The 27,610-nt window shown below is 52.0% G+C and overlaps 1 protein-coding gene across 1 annotated transcript in view; it reads left to right on the forward strand.

The window, feature by feature from the left end:
• Positions 1-27,610, forward strand: part of LOC144731156 (stabilin-2-like) — a gene marked incomplete at its 3' end in the record, with an annotated part of 68,392 nt that overhangs the window by 23,561 nt on the left and 17,221 nt on the right. The window contains 11 exon segments of the mRNA XM_078612121.1: positions 727-807; positions 2,040-2,120; positions 2,122-2,199; positions 3,358-3,420; positions 3,907-4,002; positions 5,565-5,651; positions 6,204-6,315; positions 10,105-10,291; positions 16,508-16,601; positions 17,696-17,854; positions 18,466-18,561. Of these exon segments, the coding sequence (XP_078468247.1) occupies positions 727-807; positions 2,040-2,120; positions 2,122-2,199; positions 3,358-3,420; positions 3,907-4,002; positions 5,565-5,651; positions 6,204-6,315; positions 10,105-10,291; positions 16,508-16,601; positions 17,696-17,854; positions 18,466-18,561 (1,134 nt within the window).

Below are 27,610 nucleotides of genomic sequence, written 5' to 3' on the forward strand. Positions count from 1 at the left end.
CAATTGCTTAATGCTGGCAGACAATCATCTGACCCATAGGTGGCAGCCATCTCAAGCCAGAGGACGAGAGGACTCTAGCCGCCACGCATATAAAGGATTTAGAGTGAAAAACTCTGTTTTTACGGGTTAATTTTATCCCATGAGAAGCGTCGCATCGAATCATTGTGGTTGAGTTCTCCCCGCCTGGACAAGCGGAATTGAATGGTGCAACTGGTTTTGCTGTGCTGTGTTACATCAGACATTTGTGACGATGTGTGACGAGGGGGTGGGGGAGAAATGTGACGTCACATCAAAATGCGCAACTTTAAATAAATATAGACAACACGTTCTGCTTAATTAAATTTACTTTTTAATAAATGTTTTCTCCGACATCAGAGTGCAGCGCCACATTAAATACGCACTACAATGACAATAGTTTAAAGCGATTTGAAGCATGTTTCATTTATTTTTTGGGGGGGGCAGAGCTTTGTGACGTCATATTTGCGGGGGGGGGGTCTGACTTTTTGTGACGCCGCGTGACGAAGGGGGGGGGGGGTCAAAAATCGTCCAAAATCGCGTGACGTCACTTATGGACGGCCCCTTGGTCGACTCAGCTTTAAGTGGTGAGCACCGGGAAGACGTCGGGGAGACAAAGGCGGGTCGGGACTGACCACTCGACGGCACTTGCCCCAACGGTCCGCTGAGGCTACACGGTTGGGGGGTGAACCTTTGTCTTTGTGCGTGTAGATGGAGGTCGGAGTTCTGGTGTCCACCACTTTCATTCGAACCCTCGCGAACCAGATCGTGACCATCAACGTCACCAGCCAGGTAAGAGTGAGGGGGAGGGGCCATCGGGGAGGGGGGCGGGGCGTCAGGGGTCAGGGGCGTGGCTTCCACAGCGAACTGCCCAATCACACGCTGGCACCGATGAGCCAATCGCAGAGCAGGGTTCAAGGCTTGGTGTTCGCATTGTGATTGGCCCGTGTGGGAGTGATGAGCTCTGCTGCTGCTGTGGTTGTGGTGGTTGTTGTGGTTGTTGTGGTGGTGGTGGTGAGGGGTGACATTTGGGTGACAGCTCTGAGGGTTCACGTGAGTGAGTGACCCTGTGGGTGAGTCACAATGTGGGTGAGTGACTCTGTGGGTGAGTGACTCGGTGAGTGAGTGAACTGGTGAGTGAGTGACTTGGTGAGTGAGTGACCCTGTGGGTGAGTGACTCTGTGGGTGAGTGACACGGTGAGTGAGTGACCTGGTGAGTGAGTGACCTGGTGAGTGAGTGACCTGGTGGGTGAGTGACACGGTGAGTGAGTGACCCTGTGGGTGAGTGACTCTGTGGGTGAGTGACACGGTGAGTGAGTGACCTGGTGAGTGAGTGACCTGGTGAGTGAGTGACCTGGTGGGTGAGTGACACGGTGAGTGAGTGACCTGGTGAGTGAGTGACCTGGTGAGTGAGTGATACGGTGAGTGAGTGACACGGTGAGTGAGTGACCTGGTGAGTGAGTGACACGGTGAGTGAGTGACCTGGTGAGTGAGTGACCTGGTGAGTGAGTGACCTGGTGAGTGACCTGGTGAGTGAGTGACCTGGTGAGTGAGTGACCTGGTGAGTGAGTGACCCTGTGAGGGAGTGACCCTGTGGGTGAGTGACCTGGTGAGTGAGTGACTCTGTGAGTGAGTGAAATGGTGAGTGAGTGACCTTGTGAGTGAGTGACCTGGTGAGTGAGTGACTTGGTGAGTGAGTGACCTGGTGAGTGAGTGACTCGGTGAGTGAGTGACTTGGTGAGTGAGTGACTTGGTGAGTGAGTGACCTGGTGAGTGAGTGACTTGGTGAGTGAGTGACCTGGTGAGTGAGTGACTTGGTGAGTGAGTGACCTGGTGAGTGAGTGACACGGAGAGTTAGTGACCTGGTGAGTGAGTGACCTGGTGCGTGAGTGACTTGGTGAGTTAGTGACCTGGTGGGTGAGTGACTCTGTGAGTGAGTGACACGGTAAGTGACCTGGGGAGTGACTCGGTGAGTGACACGGTGGGTGAGTGACCTGGTGAGTGACCGGGTGGTTGACCCCCAGGGCCGCATCCTGCTGGGCGATGACGCGGTCCCGCTGATGGAGGGCGACGTGCTGGCGAGGAACGGGCGCCTCCACGTTCTGGACGGGGGTGCTCGTGCCGCCCTCCATCCTGCCCATCCTGCCGCACCGGTGCGACGAGACTACCCACCACGTCAAGCGGGTGGGTGCCGGGTGGGGTGGGGGGGAGGGGTGGGGGGCGGGGGGAGGGGAGGGGTGGGGGGCGGGGGGAGGGGAGACGTGGGGGGGGGAGACTGGGGGGGCGGGGGGTGGTGGGGAGACGTGGGCGGTGGGGAGACGTGGGGGGGGCGGGGGGGTGGGGGGGAGGGGTGGGGGGGCGGGGGGAGGGGAGACGTGGGGGGGGGAGACTGGGGGGGCGGGGGGTGGTGGGGAGACGTGGGGGGGGGGGAGACGTGGGCGGGGGGAGACGTGGGGGGGGAGACGTGGGTGGGAGGAGACGTCGGGGGGTAGACGTGGGGGGGGGAGACGTGGGGGGGGGGAGGGGAGACGTGGGTGGTGGGGAGACGTGGGGGGGGGAGACGTGGGGGGGGAGACGTGGGGGGGGAGACGTGGGGGGGGGAGACGTGGGGGGGGGAGGGGAGACGTGGGGGGGGAGACGTGGGGGGGGGGAGACGTGGGGGGGGAGACGTGGGGGGGGGAGACGTGGGGGAGGGGAGACGTGGGGGGGCGGGGGGGGGGGAGACGTGAGGGGGGAGACGGGGTGGGGGGAGGGGGGAGTGGAGACGTGGGGGGGAGGGAGACGTGGGGAGGACGTTGGGCATGGGTTGCGGGAACTTGGGGGTGCAGGAGGCAGGGTGTGTGGGGCGAGGCGAGGACACGGGAACGTGGGGATTGTGTGTGCTGTGTGTACTCTGTGTGTGTGTGCTGTGTGTACTCTGTGTGTGTGTGCTGTGCGTGTGCTGTGTGTGTGCTGTGCGTGTGTGTGCTGTGTGTACTCTGTGTGTGTGATGTGTGTACTCTGTGTGTGTGATGTGTGTACTCTGTGTGTGTGTGATGTGTGTACTCTGTGTGTGTGTGTGCTCTGTGTGTGTGTCCTCTGTGTACTCTGTGTGTGTGTGATGTGTGTACTCTGTGTGTGTGTGTGCTCTGTGTGTGTGTGCTGTTTGTAACCTGTGTGTGTGTGATGTGTGTGCTCTGTGTGTGTGTGCTGTTTGTAATCTGTGTGTGTGTGATGTGTGTACTCTGTGTGTGTGTGTGCTCTGTGTGTGTGTGCTGTTTGTAACCTGTGTGTGTGTGATGTGTGTGCTCTGTGTGTGTGTGCTGTGTGTAATCGGTGTGTGTGCTGTGTGTGTGTGTGCAGGACATCTGTGTCAGCTGTTCGTCAGTTCAAATGCAGGCCTGTCCCAAAGGCAGCGTCCCTGTGGTGAGAGCAACCCTCACCAACTCTCGCTCTCACTGCCTCTCCACCTGTTCCTCCAATCGTTCCTCCCAGAGACCCAGACCCTGAATGTTCTCATTGTGATTCTCCCCCTGTCCCTGTATGTCACGCCCCCTGCCCCTGTGCCCCTCCCCATGTCCTTGTGCCCCGCCCCCTGTCCCTCTGTGCCCCGCCCCCTGTCCCTCTGTGCCCCGCCCCCTGTCACTGTGCCCCTGTCCCTGTGCCCCTCCCCCTGCCCCTGTGCCCCGCCCCCTGTCCCTGTGCCCCTCCCCCTGCCCCTGTGCCCCGCCCCCTGTCACTGTGCCCCTCCCCCTGTCACTGTGCCCCTCCCCCTGTCCCTGTGCCCCTGCCCCTGTGCCCCGCCCCCTGTCCCTGTGCCCCGCCCCCTGTCACTGTGCCCCTCCCCCTGTCACTGTGCCCCTCCCCCTGCCCCTGTGCCCCGCCCCCTGTCCCTGTGCGTCCCGCGCTCAGGACAACTTCCCGCGAGGCTGCATTTACATGAAGACCATGATGGGGATGCCCATGCCGCACGAGGGCTGTGCGCGATACTGCAACTTCACCGCCACGGTTCGACTCGCGGCCCCCGCTGTCAGCACCGCTGCTGACTCGGCAGCGTCACCATTTGTACTAGCGGAGTTGTTCGTCGTTTGTAAAAAAAAACATTTGTCGTCATCGATCCTGACGTGGGTGGGTTAGTGGGGGTGTGGTTGGGGGTGGGGGGTCGGGGCGTTAATCAGGATAAGGGGGCGGGGCTCTGCTGTAGAGGGGCGTGGCTAGACACCCACGTGCTTCTTGTTGTTGTTGTCGTCGTTGCGCAACCACTGGCTCAGACGTGGACAAAGCAGCCCGCGTGCGGTGGTGGTGATGGTGGCTAGGAGATGTTAATTACCTCGCCTGATGTACAGGAGGTCGTGGGTTCGATCGCGACTCTGACGCCTGCTGCTGTATATTTGGAGTTTGCGTGTCTCTCTCTCTCATCATCATCACGGTGGCTAGGAGATGTTAACTACCTCGCCTGGTGTGCAGGAGGTCGTGGATTCGATCCCGACCCTGACGCCTGCTGCTGTAGATTTTGCGTGTTCTCCCCATGGGCGTGTGTATTTTTCTCCGGTTTCTCTCTCCACATTTAAAATAAACGTCGCGCGTTCAGAGTAACGCGACCGCTCTCCGTGTCCGCGTGATAAGCGACTTCGTTGACCTATCACTTGTGGCGAGATCACTTCTGAAAAATAGCTACATACCTCAGTGTGGCCTTACCTGGTAACATAACAAAACAGCTTCGTTTGATTGCGATGAAGTTGTGACGATGATTGCGAGAGCGATGTGGTGGCGCAGCCGATTGCTCAAATGTGGAGCCGCCTTTAGAGAGGACAAACGCCACTGGGCCGCACCGATCCACAGGAAAAACGCGTCGGAAGAAGAGTGATTTTTAAACGACCAATGAAAAAACACAACAACAAATATGAAACCCCTTCCTGGTTCTTTCGGTAAAGTCACGTAGAAGGGAAATAATAAAATAATAAAATAAAACATAATAAAATAAAACAATAAAATAATTCTCACGACGTTTCGGCCACAACGCAAGCAGCCGTCCTCAGGTGAAGAACAGGTCTGTCGGAAAGACAGTGTCTGAAGACCTGAGGACGGCTGCTTGCGTTGTGGCCGAAACGTCGTGAGAATTGTATTTTATTATGTTTACTTTTTATTGTTTTATTATTTCCATTCTACGTGACTTTACCGAAAGAACCAAGAAGATGAATCCCTGCAGTCACGAAAGCTTTAAATCGAAGATCCATACACTTTGTTTTTTTCGGTAAAGTCACGTAGAAGGGAAATAATAAAATAATAAAAATAAAACATAATAAAATAGTTTTTATATTAGTATAAAAATATTTTATTATTTAATTTATTCTATTCTTATATTATTTATTATGTTTTATTTGTATTATGTTATTATTTCCCTTCTACGTGACTTTACCGAAAGAACCAAGAAGATGAATCCCTGCAGTCACAAAATCTTTAAACGGCACCCGAGAGCGATTGTAATTGCGCTGGCAACGTGTACCTCCTCACCACCTCGTCACCAACTCCTCACCTCTTCCCCCCCCCCGCCGCCCCCCCGTCCACAGAAGCCCATGTGCTGCAAGGGATTTTTTGGGCCAGACTGCAAACCGTGCCCAGGTGGCTTCTCCACACCCTGCTACAACCACGGCAAGGTGAGGCGGACACCAGTGACGATTATCTGTACCGGTCCTGGGCCTCCCCAAAGTCAACTCAGCCCTAAAAATGACTACCCGGTGCGGTGTGTGAACATCGCCACTGGGGAGACGAAGATGGCCCAAGGTGAACAGGGAATGGTTCCGACTCCCGGCCACGTAGTTTTACCCGGGCCCGCTCACCATCATGAAGGTCCTTAATGATCGATCGTGAGCAGAGGGTCAGGGACTCCGAAAGCACGAAAAACAACCCAGAGCCCAGGCCTACTGATGGTATCATCGGCCTTGACCAGGTCAATAAAGCAGAGATGTAGGTCTTGTTGGAATTCCCTACACCTCTGCTGTAGCAACGGACAGAGAATATGGCATCTGTGCAGGACCACCCTTTTCTGAAACCGCATTGGGGCTCCGCAAGCATCTCCTCAACGTGCCTTGCAAGGCGATGTTGAATAATGCTTGCCAGGACCTTTCCCAGCACACTGAGGAGTGAGATGCCCCGACAGTCTGCTCAGGCTACACGGGGTATCTTTGTCTGTGTGCGTGCGTGTGCAGTGCATGGACGGGCTGCAGGGCGACGGGACATGCGTGTGCCACGAGCAATTCGAGGGCTCCGCGTGTCACGTGTGCAAGCGGCCCGACCGCCATGGCCCCAACTGCGACACGGGTGCGGCTGCCCGCTGTGGCGTGGTGGCCGGGGTCCCTACGCGCTCGCTGACTCGCTCGCCTGCACACTGACTCACTCGCTCACTCACCTGTGCACTCGCTCACTCACTCACCTGCACACTGACTCACTCACTCACCTGTACACTCACTCACCTGTGCACTCACTCACCTGTACACTCACTCACCTGTACACTCACTCGCTCACTCACCTGTACACTCACTCACCTGTACACTCACTCACCTGTACACTCACTCGCTCACTCACCTGTACACTCACTCACCTGTGCACTCGCTCACTCACCTGTACACTCACTCGCTCACTCACCTGCACACTGACTCACTCGCTCGCTCACCTGTGCACTCGCTCACTCGTTCACCTGCACACTCACTCACTCACCTGCACACTCGCTAACTCGCTCACCTGCTCACTGACTCACTCGCTGACTCACCTGCACACTGACTCACTCGCTGACTCAGCTGTACACTCGCTCACTCACTCACCTGTGCACTCGCTCACTCGTTCACCTGCACACTGACTCGCTCACTCACTCACCTGCACACTGACTCACTCACCTGTACACTCACTCACCTGTGCACTCACTCACCTGTACACTCACTCACCTGTACACTCACTCGCTCACTCACCTGTACACTCACTCACCTGTACACTCACTCACCTGTACACTCACTCGCTCACTCACCTGTACACTCACTCACCTGTGCACTCGCTCACTCACCTGTACACTCACTCGCTCACTCACCTGCACACTGACTCACTCGCTCGCTCACCTGTGCACTCGCTCACTCGTTCACCTGCACACTCACTCACTCACCTGCACACTCGCTAACTCGCTCACCTGCTCACTGACTCACTCGCTGACTCACCTGCACACTGACTCACTCGCTGACTCAGCTGTACACTCGCTCACTCACTCACCTGTGCACTCGCTCACTCGTTCACCTGCACACTGACTCGCTCACTCACTCACCTGCACACTGACTCACTCACCTGTACACTCACTCACCTGTACACTCACTCACCTGTACACTCACTCGCTCACTCACCTGTACACTCACTCACTCACCTGTACACTCACTCACCTGTACACTCACTCGCTCACTCACCTGCACACTGACTCACTCGCTCGCTCACCTGTGCACTCGCTCACTCGCTCACCTGCACACTCACTCACTCACCTGCACACTCGCTAACTCGCTCACCTGCACACTGACTCACTCGCTGACTCATCTGCACACTGACTCACTCACTGACTCAGCTGTACACTCGCTCACTCACTCACTCACCTGTGCACTCGCTCACTCACTCACCTGTGCACTCGCTCACTCGTTCACTTGCACAGTGACTCGCTCACCTGTACTCTCGCTCGTTCACCTGCACAGTGACTCGCTCACCTGTACACTCACTCGCTCACTCACCTGTACACTCGCTCGCTCACTCACCTGTACACTCATTCACTCACTCACCTGTACACTCACTCACCTGTGCACTCGCTCACTCACCTGCACACTGACTCATTCACTCGCTCACCTGTGCACTCGCTCACTCGTTCACCTGCACACTCACTCACTCACCTGCACACTCGCTAACTCGCTCACTGCACACTGACTCACTCGCTGACTCAGCTGTACACTCGCTCACTCACTCACCTGTGCACTCGCTCACTCACTCACCTGTGCACTCGCTCACTCGTTCACTTGCACAGTGACTCGCTCACCTGTACACTCGCTCGTTCACCTGCACAGTGACTCGTTCACCTGTACACTCACTCGCTCACTCACCTGCACACTGACTCACTCGCTTGCTCACCTGTGCACTCGCTCACTCGTTCACCTGCACACTCACTCACTCACCTGCACACTCGCTAACTCGCTCACCTGCACACTGACTCACTCACTGACTCAGCTGTACACTCGCTCACTCACTCACCTGTGCACTCGCTCACTCACTCACCTGTGCACTCGCTCACTCGTTCACTTGCACAGTGACTCGCTCACCTGTACACTCGCTCGTTCACCTGCACAGTGACTCGTTCACCTGTACACTCACTCGCTCACTCACCTGCACACTGACTCACTCGCTTGCTCACCTGTGCACTCGCTCACTCATTCACCTGCACACTCACTCACCTGCACACTCGCTAACTCGCTCACCTGCACACTGACTCACTCACTGACTCACTCGCTCGTTCACCTGCACAGTGACTCGTTCACCTGTACACTCACTCGCTCACTCACCTGTACACTCACTCACCTGTACACTCACTCGCTCACTCACCTGTACACTCACTCACCTGTACACTCACTCACCTGTACACTCACTCGCTCACTCACCTGTACACTCACTCACTCACCTGTGCACTCGCTCACTCACCTGTACACTCACTCGCTCACTCACCTGTACACTGACTCACTCGCTCGCTCACCTGTGCACTCGCTCACTCGTTCACCTGCACACTCACTCACTCACTCACCTGCACACTCGCTAACTCGCTCACCTGCACACTGACTCACTCGCTGACTCACCTGCACACTGACTCACTCGCTGACTCAGCTGTACACTCGCTCACTCACTCACCTGTGCACTCGCTTACTCACTCACCTGCACACTGACTCACTCACCTGTACACTCACTCACCTGTACACTCACTCACCTGTACACTCACTCGCTCACTCACCTGTACACACTCACTCACCTGTACACTCACTCACCTGTACACTCACTCGCTCACTCACCTGCACACTGACTCGCTCACTCACTCACCTGTGCACTCGCTCACTCGTTCACTTGCACAGTGACTCGCTCACCTGTACACTCGCTCGTTCACCTGCACAGTGACTCGCTCACCTGTACACTCACTCGCTCACTCACCTGTACACTCATTCACTCACTCACCTGTACACTCACTCACCTGTACACTCACTCACTCACTCACCTGCACACTGACTCATTCGCTCGCTCACCTGTGCACTCGCTCACTCGTTCACCTGCACACTCACTCACTCACCTGCACACTCGCTAACTCGCTCACCTGCACACTGACTCACTCGCTGACTCAGCTGTACACTCGCTCACTCACTCACCTGTGCACTCGCTCACTCACTCACCTGTGCACTCGCTCACTCGTTCACTTGCACAGTGACTCGCTCACCTGTACACTCGCTCGTTCACCTGCACAGTGACTCGTTCACCTGTACACTCACTCGCTCACTCACCTGCACACTGACTCACTCGCTTGCTCACCTGTGCACTCGCTCACTCGTTCACCTGCACACTCACTCACTCACCTGCACACTCGCTAACTCGCTTACCTGCACACTGACTCACTCGCTGACTCAGCTGTACACTCGCTCATTCACTCACCTGTGCACTCGCTCACTCACTCACCTGTGCACTCGCTCACTCGTTCACTTGCACAGTGACTCGCTCACCTGTACACTCGCTCGTTCACCTGCACAGTGACTCGTTCACCTGTACACTCACTCGCTCACTCACCTGCACACTGACTCACTCGCTTGCTCACCTGTGCACTCGCTCACTCGTTCACCTGCACACTCACTCACTCACCTGCACACTCGCTAACTCGCTCACCTGCACACTGACTCACTCACTGACTCAGCTGTACACTCGCTCACTCACTCACCTGTACCACTCGCTCACTCACTCACCTGTGCACTCGCTCACTCGTTCACTTGCACAGTGACTCGCTCACCTGTACACTCGCTCGTTCACCTGCACACTGACTCGCTCACCTGTCCCCTCGCCCCGCAGCGTGCCAGTGTCTGCACGGCGAGTGCGACAACCGGCCGGGCAGCGGCGGCCTGTGCCGCTCTGGCTCGTGCCAGCGCGGCTACACGGGCGCGCTGTGCGACCAGCAGATGGCGCGCTGCGGGTCCACCCCGCCACGGCAGTGCCACGCGCACGCAGAGTGCGTGGCGCGTGACGACGGCGTCCACGGGTAGGTGTGTGTGTAGGTGTGTGTGTAGGTGTGTGTGTGTAGGTGGGTGTAGGTGTGTGTGTAGGTATGTGTAGGTGTGTGTAGGTGTGTGTGTGTAGGTGTAGGTGTGTGTGTGTAGGTGTGTGTGTGTGTAGGTGTGTGTGTGTGTAGGTGTGTGTGTGTGTAGGTGTGTGTGTGTAGGTGTGGGTGTGTAGCTGCGGGTCCACCCCGCCACGGCAGTGCCACGCGCAGGCGGAGTGCGTGGCGCGTGATGACGGCGTCCACGGGTAGGTGTGTGTAGGTGTGTGTGTAGGTGTGTGTGTGTAGGTGTGTGTAGGTGTGTGTGTAGGTGGGTGTGTGTAGGTGTGTGTTTGTGTAGGTGTGTGTGTGTGTGTGTAGGTGTGTGTAGGTGTGTGTGTGTAGGTGTGTGTGTGTAGGTGTGTGTGTGTAGGTGTGTGTGTGTAGGTGTGTGTGTAGGTGTGTGTGTAGGTGTGGGTGTGTAGGTGTGTGTGTGTAGGTGTGTGTGTAGGTGTGTGTGTAGGTGGGTGTGTGTGTAGGTGTGGGTGTGTGTAGGTGTGTGTGTAGGTGTGTGTGTGTAGGTGTGTGTGTGTAGGTGTGTGTGTGTAGGTGTGTGTGTGTAGGTGGGTGTGTGTAGGTGGGTGTGTGTAGGTGTGTGTAGGTGTGTGTGTGTAGGTGTGTGTGTGTAGGTGTGTGTGTGTAGGTGTGTGTGTGTGGGTGTGTGTAGGTGGGTGTGTGTAGGTGTGTGTGTGTAGGTGTGTGTGTAGCTGCAGGTCCACCCCGCCACGGCAGTGCCACGCGCACGCGGAGTGCGTGGCGCGTGACGACGGCGTACACAGGTAGGGGTGTGTGTAGGTGTGTGTGTGTAGGTGTGTAGGGGTGTGTGTGTAGGTGTGTGTGTAGGTGTGATTAATAAGCTTGTGCCGGAGGCCCCGGGGGGTCAGGCTTTTATGACGTCTCCTGGCCAAACCCCATTTGGCGGAGCCAGGAGATTGAATTTTAACCCTCGGGGCTCCTCCAGTAACAACGAAAAACCATTGCGGATGGCCACGTGGAATGTTCGAACGCTCACTGCGGAGGAGAGGCTGCCACTCCTCTGTCGGGAGCTGGACCGGTACCGCCTGGATCTCTGTGGCATTCAGGAGGTCCGGTGGACCGGTTCTGGCTCCTGCCACCATGAGGGGTGGACAGTCCTCTACTCGGGGCAGGAGACTGCCAAACAACAGGGTGTGGCTCTTCTTCTGAACAAAAGAATGAAGGGGGCGTGGGAGCGTGGCGGTGAGGTGTGGGAAGCTGTAAGCCCCAGGATACTTTGGGCTCGCCTTCCCATCAACCAGAGGCGAGGAGTGGTGGTCGTGGTTACTTACGCCCCCACCGAAGACGAACATCCGTGGAGGGATGCAGGCAAAGCCGATGAGTCAGACGCTTTCTATGACCTACTGTCACAGGTGCTGGCTAAAGTGGCCACTCGGGACAGAGTCATCTTGTTGGGTGACTTCAATGCCCGAGTTGGTCATGATGCTGGCACCTGGTCTGGAGTGATTGGAAGGCATGGGCCAGATCAGCTCAATAACAACGGTAGGAGGCTGCTAGATTTCTGTGCAGCCCATGGGCTTGTAATTACCAACACGCTCTTCCGGCATCGGCGCATCCACACAACATCATGGATGCATGCCGGGTCCAAGCAAGAACATCTGCTGGACTACGTAGTGACGGACCAGCGGATGCGAGCCCATGTCCTTGACACCAGGACCTACCGTGGAGCTGATCTGCCCTCTGACCATCGACTAGTCATCTGTAAGATGCGCCTGCCATTCTTCCACTCCGGTGGTGGGTGTACACCCAGGATCCCATTCCAACCAAAAGTGGCCTGGTCTAAGTTAGCTGATGAAAGTTGCAAGCGAGAATTTCATCATCGCTTGCAGCTGGGGTTGGCATCGTCCCCCACTCCACCTGATGTCGAGGGTAAATGGGCGAGGTTTAAGACTGTGACTCATGCAGCTGCAATGGCTGCTTTGGGTACGCGGTCCAGACCTCCCCGGGAACCCTGGCTGACGGAGGAGGTGTTCAGGTTAATTGAGAAAAAGCGACAGGCCCACTCTCATCGCCTACAGCATCCCACGTCAGAGAATGAGGAGGTTTACCCGGCCTTCGCTCGGAGGTTCGGAGAGCCGTAAGGCGCTGTAAGGATGGGTGGTGGTCGCGGGTTGCTGAGGAGATGGAGTCTGCCTCAGTGGCCCGCGATCACAAATCACTATTTAACTCCATCAAAAAAGTAACCTGCAGCGCCACACCTATTACCATCATTAGAGGAAAAAACGGTGATCCAATCTCCGACCCCCAGGAACAGGTTTGCAGATTTGCTGAGCATTTCTGTGAGGTCCTGGGGGAGGGAAAATCTCTCAGCCAGGAAAACATCATGGCACAAAGTGGGGATAACCCTGCTGAGGCTGCGGTGCCTCAAATATTGGAAGAGGTCACCCCCTGTGAGTGGCTGGCTGAGGTACCGGCTGTTGAGGAAGTACTGAGGGCGATCCGGAGTCTGAGACCAGGGAAGGCACCGGGCAGAGATGATCTCCCAGGCGAAATGCTGAGGGAGGGTGGCGTTTGTGCACAGACTGCCCTATATGACATCATAACAACAGTCTGGACCACTGGACGGGTTCCGCAGGACTGGAAGGATGCCCTGGTGGTCCCCCTCTTTAAGAAGGGGGACCGCACAGACTGTAACAACTACAGGGGCATCTCACTCCTCAGTGTGCCGGGTAAGGTCCTGGCAAGGATTATTCAACATCGCCTTGCTAGGCATGCTGAGGAGAGGCTTGCGGAGCCCCAATGTGGTTTCAGGAAAGGGCGGTCCTGCACAGATGCCATATTTTCTGTCCGTCTGCTACAGCAGAGGTGTAGGGAATTCCAAAAAGACCTACATCTCTGCTTTATTGACCTGGTCAAGGCCTATGATACCATCAGTAGGACTGGGCTCTGGGTTGTTCTTCGTGCTTTCGGAGTCCCTGACCCTCTGCTCACGATCATTAAGGACCTTCATGATGGTGAGCGGGCCCGGGTAAAACTACGTGGCCGGGAGTCGGAGCCTTTCCCTGTACACCTTGGGGTGCGACAGGGATGTCCTCTGGCTCCCACATTATTTAACATCTATTTCGACTGCGTAGTTCGTGAAGCCTTCAATAGCTGTACCGGGGGAATTACCATTTGGTACAGATATAATGGGAGGCTGATCGACGCCCGGGTGCGATCAAGGGATGGCTCCCTATTGGTCAACCACGTTATGTATGCCGATGATTTGGTAATAGCTGCTCATTCAGAAGAGGAGTTGGAGACGCTGCTGCTGAGGCTGGAGTGTGCCACTAAGAGGTGGGGCCTTACCATCAGCCCCACCAAAACTAAACACCTGCCTGGGTATTTTGTACCATCGGGCACTCCGCCCCCACAACTCCCAATCGGTGATGGGGCAGTTGTGGAGAGAGTAGAGAGTTTCCCATACCTGGGCAGTGTGCTCATGACCAGCTCCAGTTTATCAGCAGAGGTCTCACTCCGAATCAGTCGAGCGGCAATATCTTTTCATCGGTTGCGTAACGCTGTGTGGAAGCTACCTGGTCTGTCGCTCCGCACGAAGCTTCAGGTCTTCTCGGCCACGGTCATTCCCTCCCTTCTCTACGCTTGCGAAACGTGGACCCCCCTAGTGGAGCATCTTCGCCGGTTGGAAACATTTAGGCTGGCCTGCCTACGATCCATCCTGGGTTTGACCAGGCTGGATTGTGTGAGGAGCTCACAAGTCCTTGAAAGATCTGGGCAAAGTCCCATCAGTGAGCTCCTCCGGCAGGCAAGGCTGCGTTGGCTGGGTCATGTAGCCCGCATGCCCAGCCACCGCATGCCTAAACAGCTTTTGTTCGGCCGGATCGAGGGGGCTAAACGGGCGCGGCACGGGCTGGAGAAGAGATGGAGTGATGTGGTACAGGAGGACGTGGAGCTGAGTGGACTTGCCGATGACTGGTACCAGCGGTGTCAAGATCGGCCTCAGTGGAGGAGGCTCGTGAAGGACGCTACTGGGCAGTTGGAGGCAGTCGCCCTCCAACAACAACGGAGGGCGGAGGAGCGACGCTCACAACAACGAGCGGAGCGCCGGGTGGCTAAAGCACAGCAAGTTGGCACAGTAGGGGGCACAGGTGGTGCATCAGCCAGTCATCTCGGTCATCTCGGTCAGTCGACCCGTGGCACCTGGGTCTGCCCCGTGACCTCCTGCCAGCGGGCGTTCGACACTTCACGTGGCCTCAAGGTGCACATGGCCTGGCACAAGCGTCGTGGTGACGTCACCGCCACTTAGTGGCGAATGGCGGTTGTTGTAGGTGTGTGTGTGTAGGTGTGTGTGTGTGTAGGTGTGTCTGTGTAGGTGTGTGTGTGTGTGTAGGTGGGTGTGTGTAGGTGTGTGTGTAGGTGTGGGTGTGTGTAGGTGTGTGTGTGTAGGTGTGTGTGTGGGTGTGTAGGTGTGTAGGTGTGTGTGTGTAGGTGTGTGTGTAGGTGTGTGGCACGGGCTAGAGAAGAGATGGAGTGATGTGGTACAGGAGGACGTGGAGCTGAGTGGACTTGCCGATGACTGGTACCAGCGGTGTCAAGATCGGCCTCAGTGGAGGAGGCTCGTGAAGGACGCTACTGGGCAGTTGGAGGCAGTCGCCCTCCGACAACAACGGAGGGCGGAGGAGCGACGCTCACAACAACGAGCGGAGCGCCGGGTGGCTAAAGCACAGCAAGTTGGCACAGTAGGGGGCACAGGTGGTGCATCAGCCGGTCATCTCGGTCAGTCGACCCGTGGCACCTGGGTCTGCCCCGTGACCTCCTGCCAGCGGGCGTTCGACACTTCACGTGGCCTCAGGGTGCATATGGCCTGGCACAAGCGTCGTGGTGACGTCACCGCCACTTAGTGGCGAATGGCGGTTGTTGTTGTAGGTGTGTGTGTGTAGGTGTGGGTGTGTGTAGGTGTGTGTGTGTGTAGGTGTGGGTGTGTGTAGGTGTGTGTAGATGTGTGTGTGTCGGTGTGTGTGTGTAGGTGTGTGTAGGTGTTTGTATGTAGGTGTGTGTGTAGGTGTGTGTGTGTGTGTGTATGTGTGTGGAGGTGTGTGTAGGTGTGTGTAGGTGTGTGTAGGTGTGTGTGTGTAGGTGTGTGTGTGTAGGTGTGTGTAGGTGTGTGTGTGTGTAGGTGTGTGTGTGTAGGTGTGTGTGTGTAGGTGTGTGTGTGTGTAGGTGTGTGTGTAGGTGTGTGTGTAGGTGTGTGTAGGTGTGTGTGTGTGTAGGTGTGTGTGTGTATAGGTGTGTGTGTAGGTGTGTGTGTGTGTAGGTGTGTGTGTGTGTAGGTGTGTGTGTGTAGGTGTGTGTAGGTGTGTGTAGGTGTGTGTAGGTGTGTGTGTGTGTAGGTGTGTGTGTCTGTAGGTGTGTGTGTGTGTGTAGGTTGTGGGGAGCGGTAGTGTAGCGGTTAGCGCGCTGCGCTATGAACCTGGCGACCCGGGTTCGATTCCCGCTCACGGCTAACACCAGTGACGATTATCTGAACCGGTCCTGGGCCTCCCCTAGGTCGACTCAGCCTTAAATGAGTACCTGGTGCGGTGTGTAAACATCGCCACTGGGGAGACAAAGGCGGTCGGGCGTGGTGCTGGCCACCCACCCCCTCGTGTACCGTTCTGGCCTTCATAGGTGCTCGCTAACAGCACTTGCCCCTACAGTCTGTTAAGGCTATACGGGGGATCTTTGATCTTTGTGTGTGTAGGTGTGTGTGTGTGTGTGTAGGTGTGTGTGTGTGTAGGTGTGTGTGTGTGTAGGTGTGTGTGTGTGTGTGTGTGTGTAGGTGTGTGTGTAGGTGTGTGTGTGTGTGTAGGTGTGTGTGTGTGTAGGTGTGTGTGTGTGTAGGTGTGTGTGTGTGTAGGTGTGTGTGTGTGTAGGTGTGTGTGTGTGTAGGCGTGTAGGTGTGTGTAGGCGCGTAGGTGTGTGTGTAGGTGTGTGTAGGTGTGTGTAGGTGTGTGGGTGTGTAGGTGTGTGTGTGTAGGTGTGTGTGTGTCGGTATGTGTGTGTGTGTGTAGGTGTGTGTGTAGGCGCGTGTGTGTATGTGCCGTGCCGACCTTCATATGTGCTCGCTAACAGCACTTGCCCCAGCAGCATGTTAAAGTCTACACGTGGGCGGGGGGGGGGGATCTTTGTCTTTGTGCGTGTCAGTTGCGTGTGCCAGGAGGGCTTCAAGGGGGACGGGTTGTCCTGCGTAGCACAGGACCCCTGCGCTCGCCCCGAGAGAGGGGGTTGCCACCCCAACGTGAGTGGAACCCCCGTCTCTACCCCCACGCACCCCCGTCACGACGAGCTGGGGCCCTCACTAAGAGACCCTGTGCAGCCTCGCTCACTACTCACCCCTCGATCATTGTTTTTTTACCCTTCTATCTGGCAACAAAACTGATACCTTTTTACAAGGAGTCATGTTTGCATAGACCACAATACCTGCAGTCGTAATGCAAACAAAAAACACAACTCTGATAATGTGCACTGTTCTTGAAGTTGATTGGTCCACACCCGAGACAGCTTTCCTTAGAGCCTCGTCTCACATGGGTTGGACCAGATGACGCCAAAAGGCGCACAACTCAAAGACAATGCACCATCAGAGTATGAGAGCTCGGGGCAAGCATCTACGCTATGGGAACCTCATTTGCCAGTAAAAATATGATAATTGGTTTTTTACCCTTCTATCTGGCAACAAAACTGACACCTTTTTACAAGGAGTCATGTTTGCATAGACCACAATACCTGCAGTCGTAATGCAAACAAAAAACACAACTCTGATAATGTATGCACTGTCCTTGAAGTCGATTGGTCCACACCCGAGACAGCTTTCCTTAGAGCCTCGTCTCACATGGGTTGGACCAGATGACGCCAAAAGGCGCACAACTCAAAGACAATGCACCATCAGAGTATGAGAGCTCGGGGCAAGCATCTACGCTATGGGAACCTCATTTGCCAGTAAAAATATGATAATTGTTTTTTTACCCTTCTATCTGGCAACAAAACTGACACCTTTTTACAAGGAGTCATGTTTGCATAGACCGCAATACCTGCAGTCATAATACAAACAAAAGACATAACTCTGATAATGTGCACTGTCCTTGAAGTTGATTGGTCCACACCCGAGACAGCTTTCCTTAGAGCCTAGTCTCACATGGGTTGGACCAGATAACGCCAAAAGGCGCATTATGACTGCAGGTATTGTGGTCTATACAAACATGACTCCTTGTAAAAAGGTGTCAGTTTTGTTGCCAGATGGAAGGGTAAAAAAACAATTATCATATTTTTACTGGCAAATGAGGTTCCCATGGTACTCACCCCTCCTCACCCCCCGTGGTGGTGGTGGTGGTGCAGGCGCTGTGTCGGCGTGACGCCCCGGTGGGGAGGCAGTGTGTGTGTGCTGCTGGCTGGAGTGGTGACGGGGTGCAGTGCATGGCCAGGGACCTCTGCACCGAGCCGGGACGGAACGGCTGCAGCGGCAACGCCAGCTGCTCCTCGCTGGGACCCGGCCAGGTGCACGCGGGGACATACACACATACACACACAAATACACACACACACATACACACACATACACACACATACACACATACACACACATACACACATACACACATACATACATACACATACACACACACACATACACACATACACACACATACACATATACACACACACATACACACACACGCGATATATACACACATACACGCGATACGTACACACACACACATACGGGACAGACTCAGGTGCCATGGGTTGACTGACACACACACACATATATGTGTCACACCGACCTACAACCCTGCCTCCTATCTTCCCCTCATCTCCTGTCTCAACACCCCCCCCCCCCGTTCTCCCCCCGTCTCCCCCTCCGGTTCTCCCCCCCCCACCCCCCGTGTCTCCGCCCCCCCCCCCCCCGTGTTTTCGCCCCCCCCCCCCCCGTGTTTTCGCCCCCCCCCCCCCCCGTGTTTCTCCCTCCTCCGTATCTCCCCCCCACCCCCGTGTCTCCTCCCCGTCTCCCCCCCCCCCGTTCCCCCCCCCCCCACCCCCGTGTCTCCTCCCGTGTCTGCTCCCCCACCCCCATCTCCCCCCCCACCCCCGTGTCCCCCTGTCCCCAGGCCCAGTGCACGTGTCTCCCCGGTTTCCGTGGCGATGGGACGCAGTGCGAGGAGATGGATCCCTGTGGACAGAACAACGGCGGGTGCCACGTGCAGGTAGAACACCTGGATAGACACACGCCTGTACAGATGATTAGACAAACACCTGTACAGATGATTAGACTCACACCTGTACAGATGATTAGACTCACACCTGTACAGATGATTAGACACACACCTGTACAGATGATTAGACACTCACCTGTACAGATGATTAGACTCGCACCTGTACAGATGATTAGACACTCACCTGTACAGATGATTAGACACTCACCTGTACAGATGATTAGACACTCACCTGTACAGATGATTAGACACTCACCTGTACAGATGATTAGACACTCACCGGTACAGATGATTAGACACACACCTGTACAGATGATTAGACACGCACCTGTACAGATGACTAGACACACACCTGTACAGATGATTAGACACACACCTGTACAGATGATTAGACACGCACCTGTACAGATGACTAGACACGCACCTGTACAGATGATTAGACGCACACCTGTACAGATGATTAGACTCACACCTGTACAGATGATTATACACACACCTGTACAGATGATTAGACACTCACCTGTACAGATGATTAGATACGCACCTGTACAGATGATTAGACTCACACCTGTGTAGATGACTAGACATGCACCTGTACAGATGACTAGACACACACCTGTACAGATGATTAGACTCACACCTGTACAGATGATTAGACTCACACCTGTACAGATGATTAGACACGCACCTGTACAGATGACTAGACACGCACCTGTACAGATGACTAGACACACACCTGTACAGATGATTAGACGCACACCTGTACAGATGATTAGACTCACACCTGTACAGATGATAAGACACGCACCTGTACAGATGATTAGACACACACCTGTACAGATGACTAGACACACACCTGTACAGATGATTAGACGCACACCTGTACAGATGATTAGACTCAGACCTGTACAGATGATTAGACACACACCTGTACAGATGATTAGACACTCACCTGTACAGATGATTAGATACGCACCTGTACAGATGATTAGACTCACACCTGTGTAGATGACTAGACACGCACCTGTACAGATGACTAGACACACACCTGTACAGATGATTAGACTCACACCTGTACAGATGATTAGACACGCACCTGTACAGATGACTAGACACACACCTGTACAGATGATTAGACACGCACCTGTACAGATGATTAGACACGCACCTGTACAGATGATTAGACACGCACCTGTACAGATGACTAGACACGCACCTGTACAGATGATTAGACTCACACCTGTACAGATGATTAGACACGCACCTGTACAGATGACTAGACACACACCTGTACAGATGATTAGACACACACCTGTACAGATGACTAGACACGCACCTGTACAGATGATTAGACACACACCTGTACAGATGATTAGACACACACCTGTACAGATGATTAGACTCACACCTGTGTAGATGACTAGACACACACCTGTACAGATGATTAGAAACACACCTGTACAGATGATTAGACACACACCTGTACAGATGATTAGACTCACACCTGTGTAGATGACTAGACACACACCTGTACAGATGATTAGAAACACACCTGTACAGATGATTAGATACACACCTGTACAGATGACTAGACACACACCTGTACAGATGATTAGATACACACCTGTACAGATGACTAGACACGCACCTGTACAGATGACTAGACACACACCTGTACAGATGATTAGACACGCACCTGTACAGATGATTAGACACACACCTGTACAGATGATTAGACACGCACCTGTACAGATGACTAGACACGCACCTGTACAGATGACTAGACACACACCTGTACAGATGATTAGACACTCACCTGTACAGATGATTAGACACACACCTGTACAGATGATTAGACACACACCTGTACAGATGATTAGACACACACCTGTACAGATGATTAGACACACACCTGTACAGATGACTAGACACACACCTGTACAGATGATTAGACGCACACCTGTACAGATGATTAGACTCACACCTGTACAGATGATTAGACACGCACCTGTACAGATGATTAGACACACACCTGTACAGATGACTAGACACACACCTGTACAGATGATTAGATGCACACCTGTACAGATGATTAGACTCACACCTGTACAGATGATTAGACACACACCTGTACAGATGATTAGACACTCACCTGTACAGATGATTAGATACGCACCTGTACAGATGATTAGACTCACACCTGTGTAGATGACTAGACACGCACCTGTACAGATGACTAGACACACACCTGTACAGATGATTAGACTCACACCTGTACAGATGATTAGACTCACACCTGTACAGATGATTAGACACGCACCTGTACAGATGACTAGACACACACCTGTACAGATGATTAGACACTCACCTGTACAGATGATTAGACACACACCTGTACAGATGATTAGACACTCACCTGTACAGATGACTAGACACACACCTGTACAGATGACTAGACACGCACCTGTACAGATGATTAGACACGCACCTGTACAGATGACTAGACACACACCTGTACAGATGACTAGACACACACCTGTACAGATGATTAGACACGCACCTGTACAGATGATTAGACACACACCTGTACAGATGACTAGACACACACCTGTACAGATGACTAGACACGCACCTTAACAGATGATTAGACACACACCTGTACAGATGACTAGACACACACCTGTACAGATGATTAGACACACACCTGTACAGATGACTAGACACGCACCTGTACAGATGATTAGACACACACCTGTACAGATGATTAGACACACACCTGTACAGATGACTAGACACACACTTGTACAGATGACTAGACACGCACCTGTACAGATGATTAGACACGCACCTGTACAGATGATTAGACACACACCTGTACAGATGATTAGACTCACACCTGTGTAGATGACTAGACACACACCTGTACAGATGATTAGAAACACACCTGTACAGATGATTAGATACACACCTGTACAGATGACTAGACACACACCTGTACAGATGATTAGATACACACCTGTACAGATGACTAGACACACACCTGTACAGATGATTAGATACACACCTGTACAGATGATTAGACACGCACCTGTACAGATGATTAGACACACACCTGTACAGATGATTAGACACGCACCTGTACAGATGACTAGACACGCACCTGTACAGATGACTAGACACACACCTGTACAGATGATTAGACACTCACCTGTACAGATGATTAGACACACACCTGTACAGATGATTAGACACACACCTGTACAGATGATTAGACACACACCTGTACAGATGATTAGACACACACCTGTACAGATGATTAGACACACACCTGTACAGATGACTAGACACACACCTGTACAGATGATTAGACACACACCTGTACAGATGACTAGACACGCACCTGTACAGATGATTAGTCACACACCTGTACAGATGACTAGACACGCACCTGTACAGATGACTAGACACACACCTGTACAGATGATTAGACACTCACCTGTACAGATGATTAGACACACACCTGTGCAGATGATTAGACACACACCTGTACAGATGATTAGACACACACCTGTACAGATGACTAGACACACACCTGTACAGATGACTAGACACACACCTGTACAGATGATTAGACACTTACCTGTACAGATGATTAGACACTCACCTGTACAGATGACTAGACACACACCTGTACAGATGATTAGACACACACCTGTACAGATGATTAGACACTCACCTGTACAGATGATTAGACACTCACCTGTACAGATGACTAGACACACACCTGTACAGATGATTAGACACTCACCTGTACAGATGACTAGACACACACCTGTACAGATGATCAGACACACACTTGTACAGATGATTAGACACTCACCTGTACAGATGATTAGACACACACCTGTACAGATGATTAGACACTCACCTGTACAGATGATTAGATACGCACCTGTACAGATGATTAGACTCACACCTGTGTAGATGACTAGACACGCACCTGTACAGATGACTAGACACACACCTGTACTGATGATTAGACTCACACCTGTACAGATGATTAGACACGCACCTGTACAGATGACTAGACACACACCTGTACAGATGATTAGACACGCACCTGTACAGATGATTAGACACGCACCTGTACAGATGATTAGACACGCACCTGTACAGATGACTAGACACGCACCTGTACAGATGATTAGACTCACACCTGTACAGATGATTAGACACGCACCTGTACAGATGACTAGACACACACCTGTACAGATGATTAGACACACACCTGTACAGATGACTAGACACGCACCTGTACAGATGATTAGACACACACCTGTACAGATGATTAGACACACACCTGTACAGATGATTAGACTCACACCTGTGTAGATGACTAGACACACACCTGTACAGATGATTAGAAACACACCTGTACAGATGATTAGACACACACCTGTACAGATGATTAGACTCACACCTGTGTAGATGACTAGACACACACCTGTACAGATGATTAGAAACACACCTGTACAGATGATTAGATACACACCTGTACAGATGACTAGACACACACCTGTACAGATGATTAGATACACACCTGTACAGATGACTAGACACGCACCTGTACAGATGACTAGACACACACCTGTACAGATGATTAGACACGCACCTGTACAGATGATTAGACACACACCTGTACAGATGATTAGACACGCACCTGTACAGATGACTAGACACGCACCTGTACAGATGACTAGACACACACCTGTACAGATGATTAGACTCACACCTGTACAGATGATTATACACACACCTGTACAGATGATTAGACACTCACCTGTACAGATGATTAGATACGCACCTGTACAGATGATTAGACTCACACCTGTGTAGATGACTAGACATGCACCTGTACAGATGACTAGACACACACCTGTACAGATGATTAGACTCACACCTGTACAGATGATTAGACTCACACCTGTACAGATGATTAGACACGCACCTGTACAGATGACTAGACACGCACCTGTACAGATGACTAGACACACACCTGTACAGATGATTAGACGCACACCTGTACAGATGATTAGACTCACACCTGTACAGATGATAAGACACGCACCTGTACAGATGATTAGACACACACCTGTACAGATGACTAGACACACACCTGTACAGATGATTAGACGCACACCTGTACAGATGATTAGACTCAGACCTGTACAGATGATTAGACACACACCTGTACAGATGATTAGACACTCACCTGTACAGATGATTAGATACGCACCTGTACAGATGATTAGACTCACACCTGTGTAGATGACTAGACACGCACCTGTACAGATGACTAGACACACACCTGTACAGATGATTAGACTCACACCTGTACAGATGATTAGACACGCACCTGTACAGATGACTAGACACACACCTGTACAGATGATTAGACACGCACCTGTACAGATGATTAGACACGCACCTGTACAGATGATTAGACACGCACCTGTACAGATGACTAGACACGCACCTGTACAGATGATTAGACTCACACCTGTACAGATGATTAGACACGCACCTGTACAGATGACTAGACACACACCTGTACAGATGATTAGACACACACCTGTACAGATGACTAGACACGCACCTGTACAGATGATTAGACACACACCTGTACAGATGATTAGACACACACCTGTACAGATGATTAGACTCACACCTGTGTAGATGACTAGACACACACCTGTACAGATGATTAGAAACACACCTGTACAGATGATTAGACACACACCTGTACAGATGATTAGACTCACACCTGTGTAGATGACTAGACACACACCTGTACAGATGATTAGAAACACACCTGTACAGATGATTAGATACACACCTGTACAGATGACTAGACACACACCTGTACAGATGATTAGATACACACCTGTACAGATGACTAGACACGCACCTGTACAGATGACTAGACACACACCTGTACAGATGATTAGACACGCACCTGTACAGATGATTAGACACACACCTGTACAGATGATTAGACACGCACCTGTACAGATGACTAGACACGCACCTGTACAGATGACTAGACACACACCTGTACAGATGATTAGACACTCACCTGTACAGATGATTAGACACACACCTGTACAGATGATTAGACACACACCTGTACAGATGATTAGACACACACCTGTACAGATGATTAGACACACACCTGTACAGATGACTAGACACACACCTGTACAGATGATTAGACGCACACCTGTACAGATGATTAGACTCACACCTGTACAGATGATTAGACACGCACCTGTACAGATGATTAGACACACACCTGTACAGATGACTAGACACACACCTGTACAGATGATTAGACGCACACCTGTACAGATGATTAGACTCACACCTGTACAGATGATTAGACACACACCTGTACAGATGATTAGACACTCACCTGTACAGATGATTAGATACGCACCTGTACAGATGATTAGACTCACACCTGTGTAGATGACTAGACACGCACCTGTACAGATGACTAGACACACACCTGTACAGATGATTAGACTCACACCTGTACAGATGATTAGACTCACACCTGTACAGATGATTAGACACGCACCTGTACAGATGACTAGACACACACCTGTACAGATGATTAGACACTCACCTGTACAGATGATTAGACACACACCTGTACAGATGATTAGACACTCACCTGTACAGATGACTAGACACACACCTGTACAGATGACTAGACACGCACCTGTACAGATGATTAGACACGCACCTGTACAGATGACTAGACACACACCTGTACAGATGACTAGACACACACCTGTACAGATGATTAGACACGCACCTGTACAGATGATTAGACACACACCTGTACAGATGACTAGACACACACCTGTACAGATGACTAGACACGCACCTGTACAGATGATTAGACACACACCTGTACAGATGACTAGACACACACCTGTACAGATGATTAGACACACACCTGTACAGATGACTAGACACGCACCTGTACAGATGATTAGACACACACCTGTACAGATGATTAGACACACACCTGTACAGATGACTAGACACACACCTGTACAGATGACTAGACACGCACCTGTACAGATGATTAGACACGCACCTGTACAGATGATTAGACACACACCTGTACAGATGATTAGACTCACACCTGTGTAGATGACTAGACACACACCTGTACAGATGATTAGAAACACACCTGTACAGATGATTAGATACACACCTGTACAGATGACTAGACACACACCTGTACAGATGATTAGATACACACCTGTACAGATGACTAGACACACACCTGTACAGATGATTAGATACACACCTGTACAGATGATTAGACACGCACCTGTACAGATGATTAGACACACACCTGTACAGATGATTAGACACGCACCTGTACAGATGACTAGACACGCACCTGTACAGATGACTAGACACACACCTGTACAGATGATTAGACACTCACCTGTACAGATGATTAGACACACACCTGTACAGATGATTAGACACACACCTGTACAGATGATTAGACACACACCTGTACAGATGATTAGACACACACCTGTACAGATGATTAGACACACACCTGTACAGATGACTAGACACACACCTGTACAGATGATTAGACACACACCTGTACAGATGACTAGACACGCACCTGTACAGATGATTAGTCACACACCTGTACAGATGACTAGACACGCACCTGTACAGATGACTAGACACACACCTGTACAGATGATTAGACACTCACCTGTACAGATGATTAGACACACACCTGTGCAGATGATTAGACACACACCTGTACAGATGATTAGACACACACCTGTACAGATGACTAGACACACACCTGTACAGATGACTAGACACACACCTGTACAGATGATTAGACACTTACCTGTACAGATGATTAGACACTCACCTGTACAGATGACTAGACACACACCTGTACAGATGATTAGACACACACCTGTACAGATGATTAGACACTCACCTGTACAGATGATTAGACACTCACCTGTACAGATGACTAGACACACACCTGTACAGATGATTAGACACTCACCTGTACAGATGACTAGACACACACCTGTACAGATGATCAGACACACACTTGTACAGATGATTAGACACTCACCTGTACAGATGATTAGACACACACCTGTACAGATGATTAGACACTCACCTGTACAGATGATTAGATACGCACCTGTACAGATGATTAGACTCACACCTGTGTAGATGACTAGACACGCACCTGTACAGATGACTAGACACACACCTGTACAGATGATTAGACTCACACCTGTACAGATGATTAGACACGCACCTGTACAGATGACTAGACACACACCTGTACAGATGATTAGACACGCACCTGTACAGATGATTAGACACGCACCTGTACAGATGATTAGACACGCACCTGTACAGATGACTAGACACGCACCTGTACAGATGATTAGACTCACACCTGTACAGATGATTAGACACGCACCTGTACAGATGACTAGACACACACCTGTACAGATGATTAGACACACACCTGTACAGATGACTAGACACGCACCTGTACAGATGATTAGACACACACCTGTACAGATGATTAGACACACACCTGTACAGATGATTAGACTCACACCTGTGTAGATGACTAGACACACACCTGTACAGATGATTAGAAACACACCTGTACAGATGATTAGACACACACCTGTACAGATGATTAGACTCACACCTGTGTAGATGACTAGACACACACCTGTACAGATGATTAGAAACACACCTGTACAGATGATTAGATACACACCTGTACAGATGACTAGACACACACCTGTACAGATGATTAGATACACACCTGTACAGATGACTAGACACGCACCTGTACAGATGACTAGACACACACCTGTACAGATGATTAGACACGCACCTGTACAGATGATTAGACACACACCTGTACAGATGATTAGACACGCAC

Source organism: Lampetra planeri, chromosome 38 (assembly GCF_965212315.1).
Source record: "Lampetra planeri chromosome 38, kcLamPlan1.2.h2, whole genome shotgun sequence".
Taxonomy (NCBI): domain Eukaryota; kingdom Metazoa; phylum Chordata; class Hyperoartia; order Petromyzontiformes; family Petromyzontidae; genus Lampetra; species Lampetra planeri.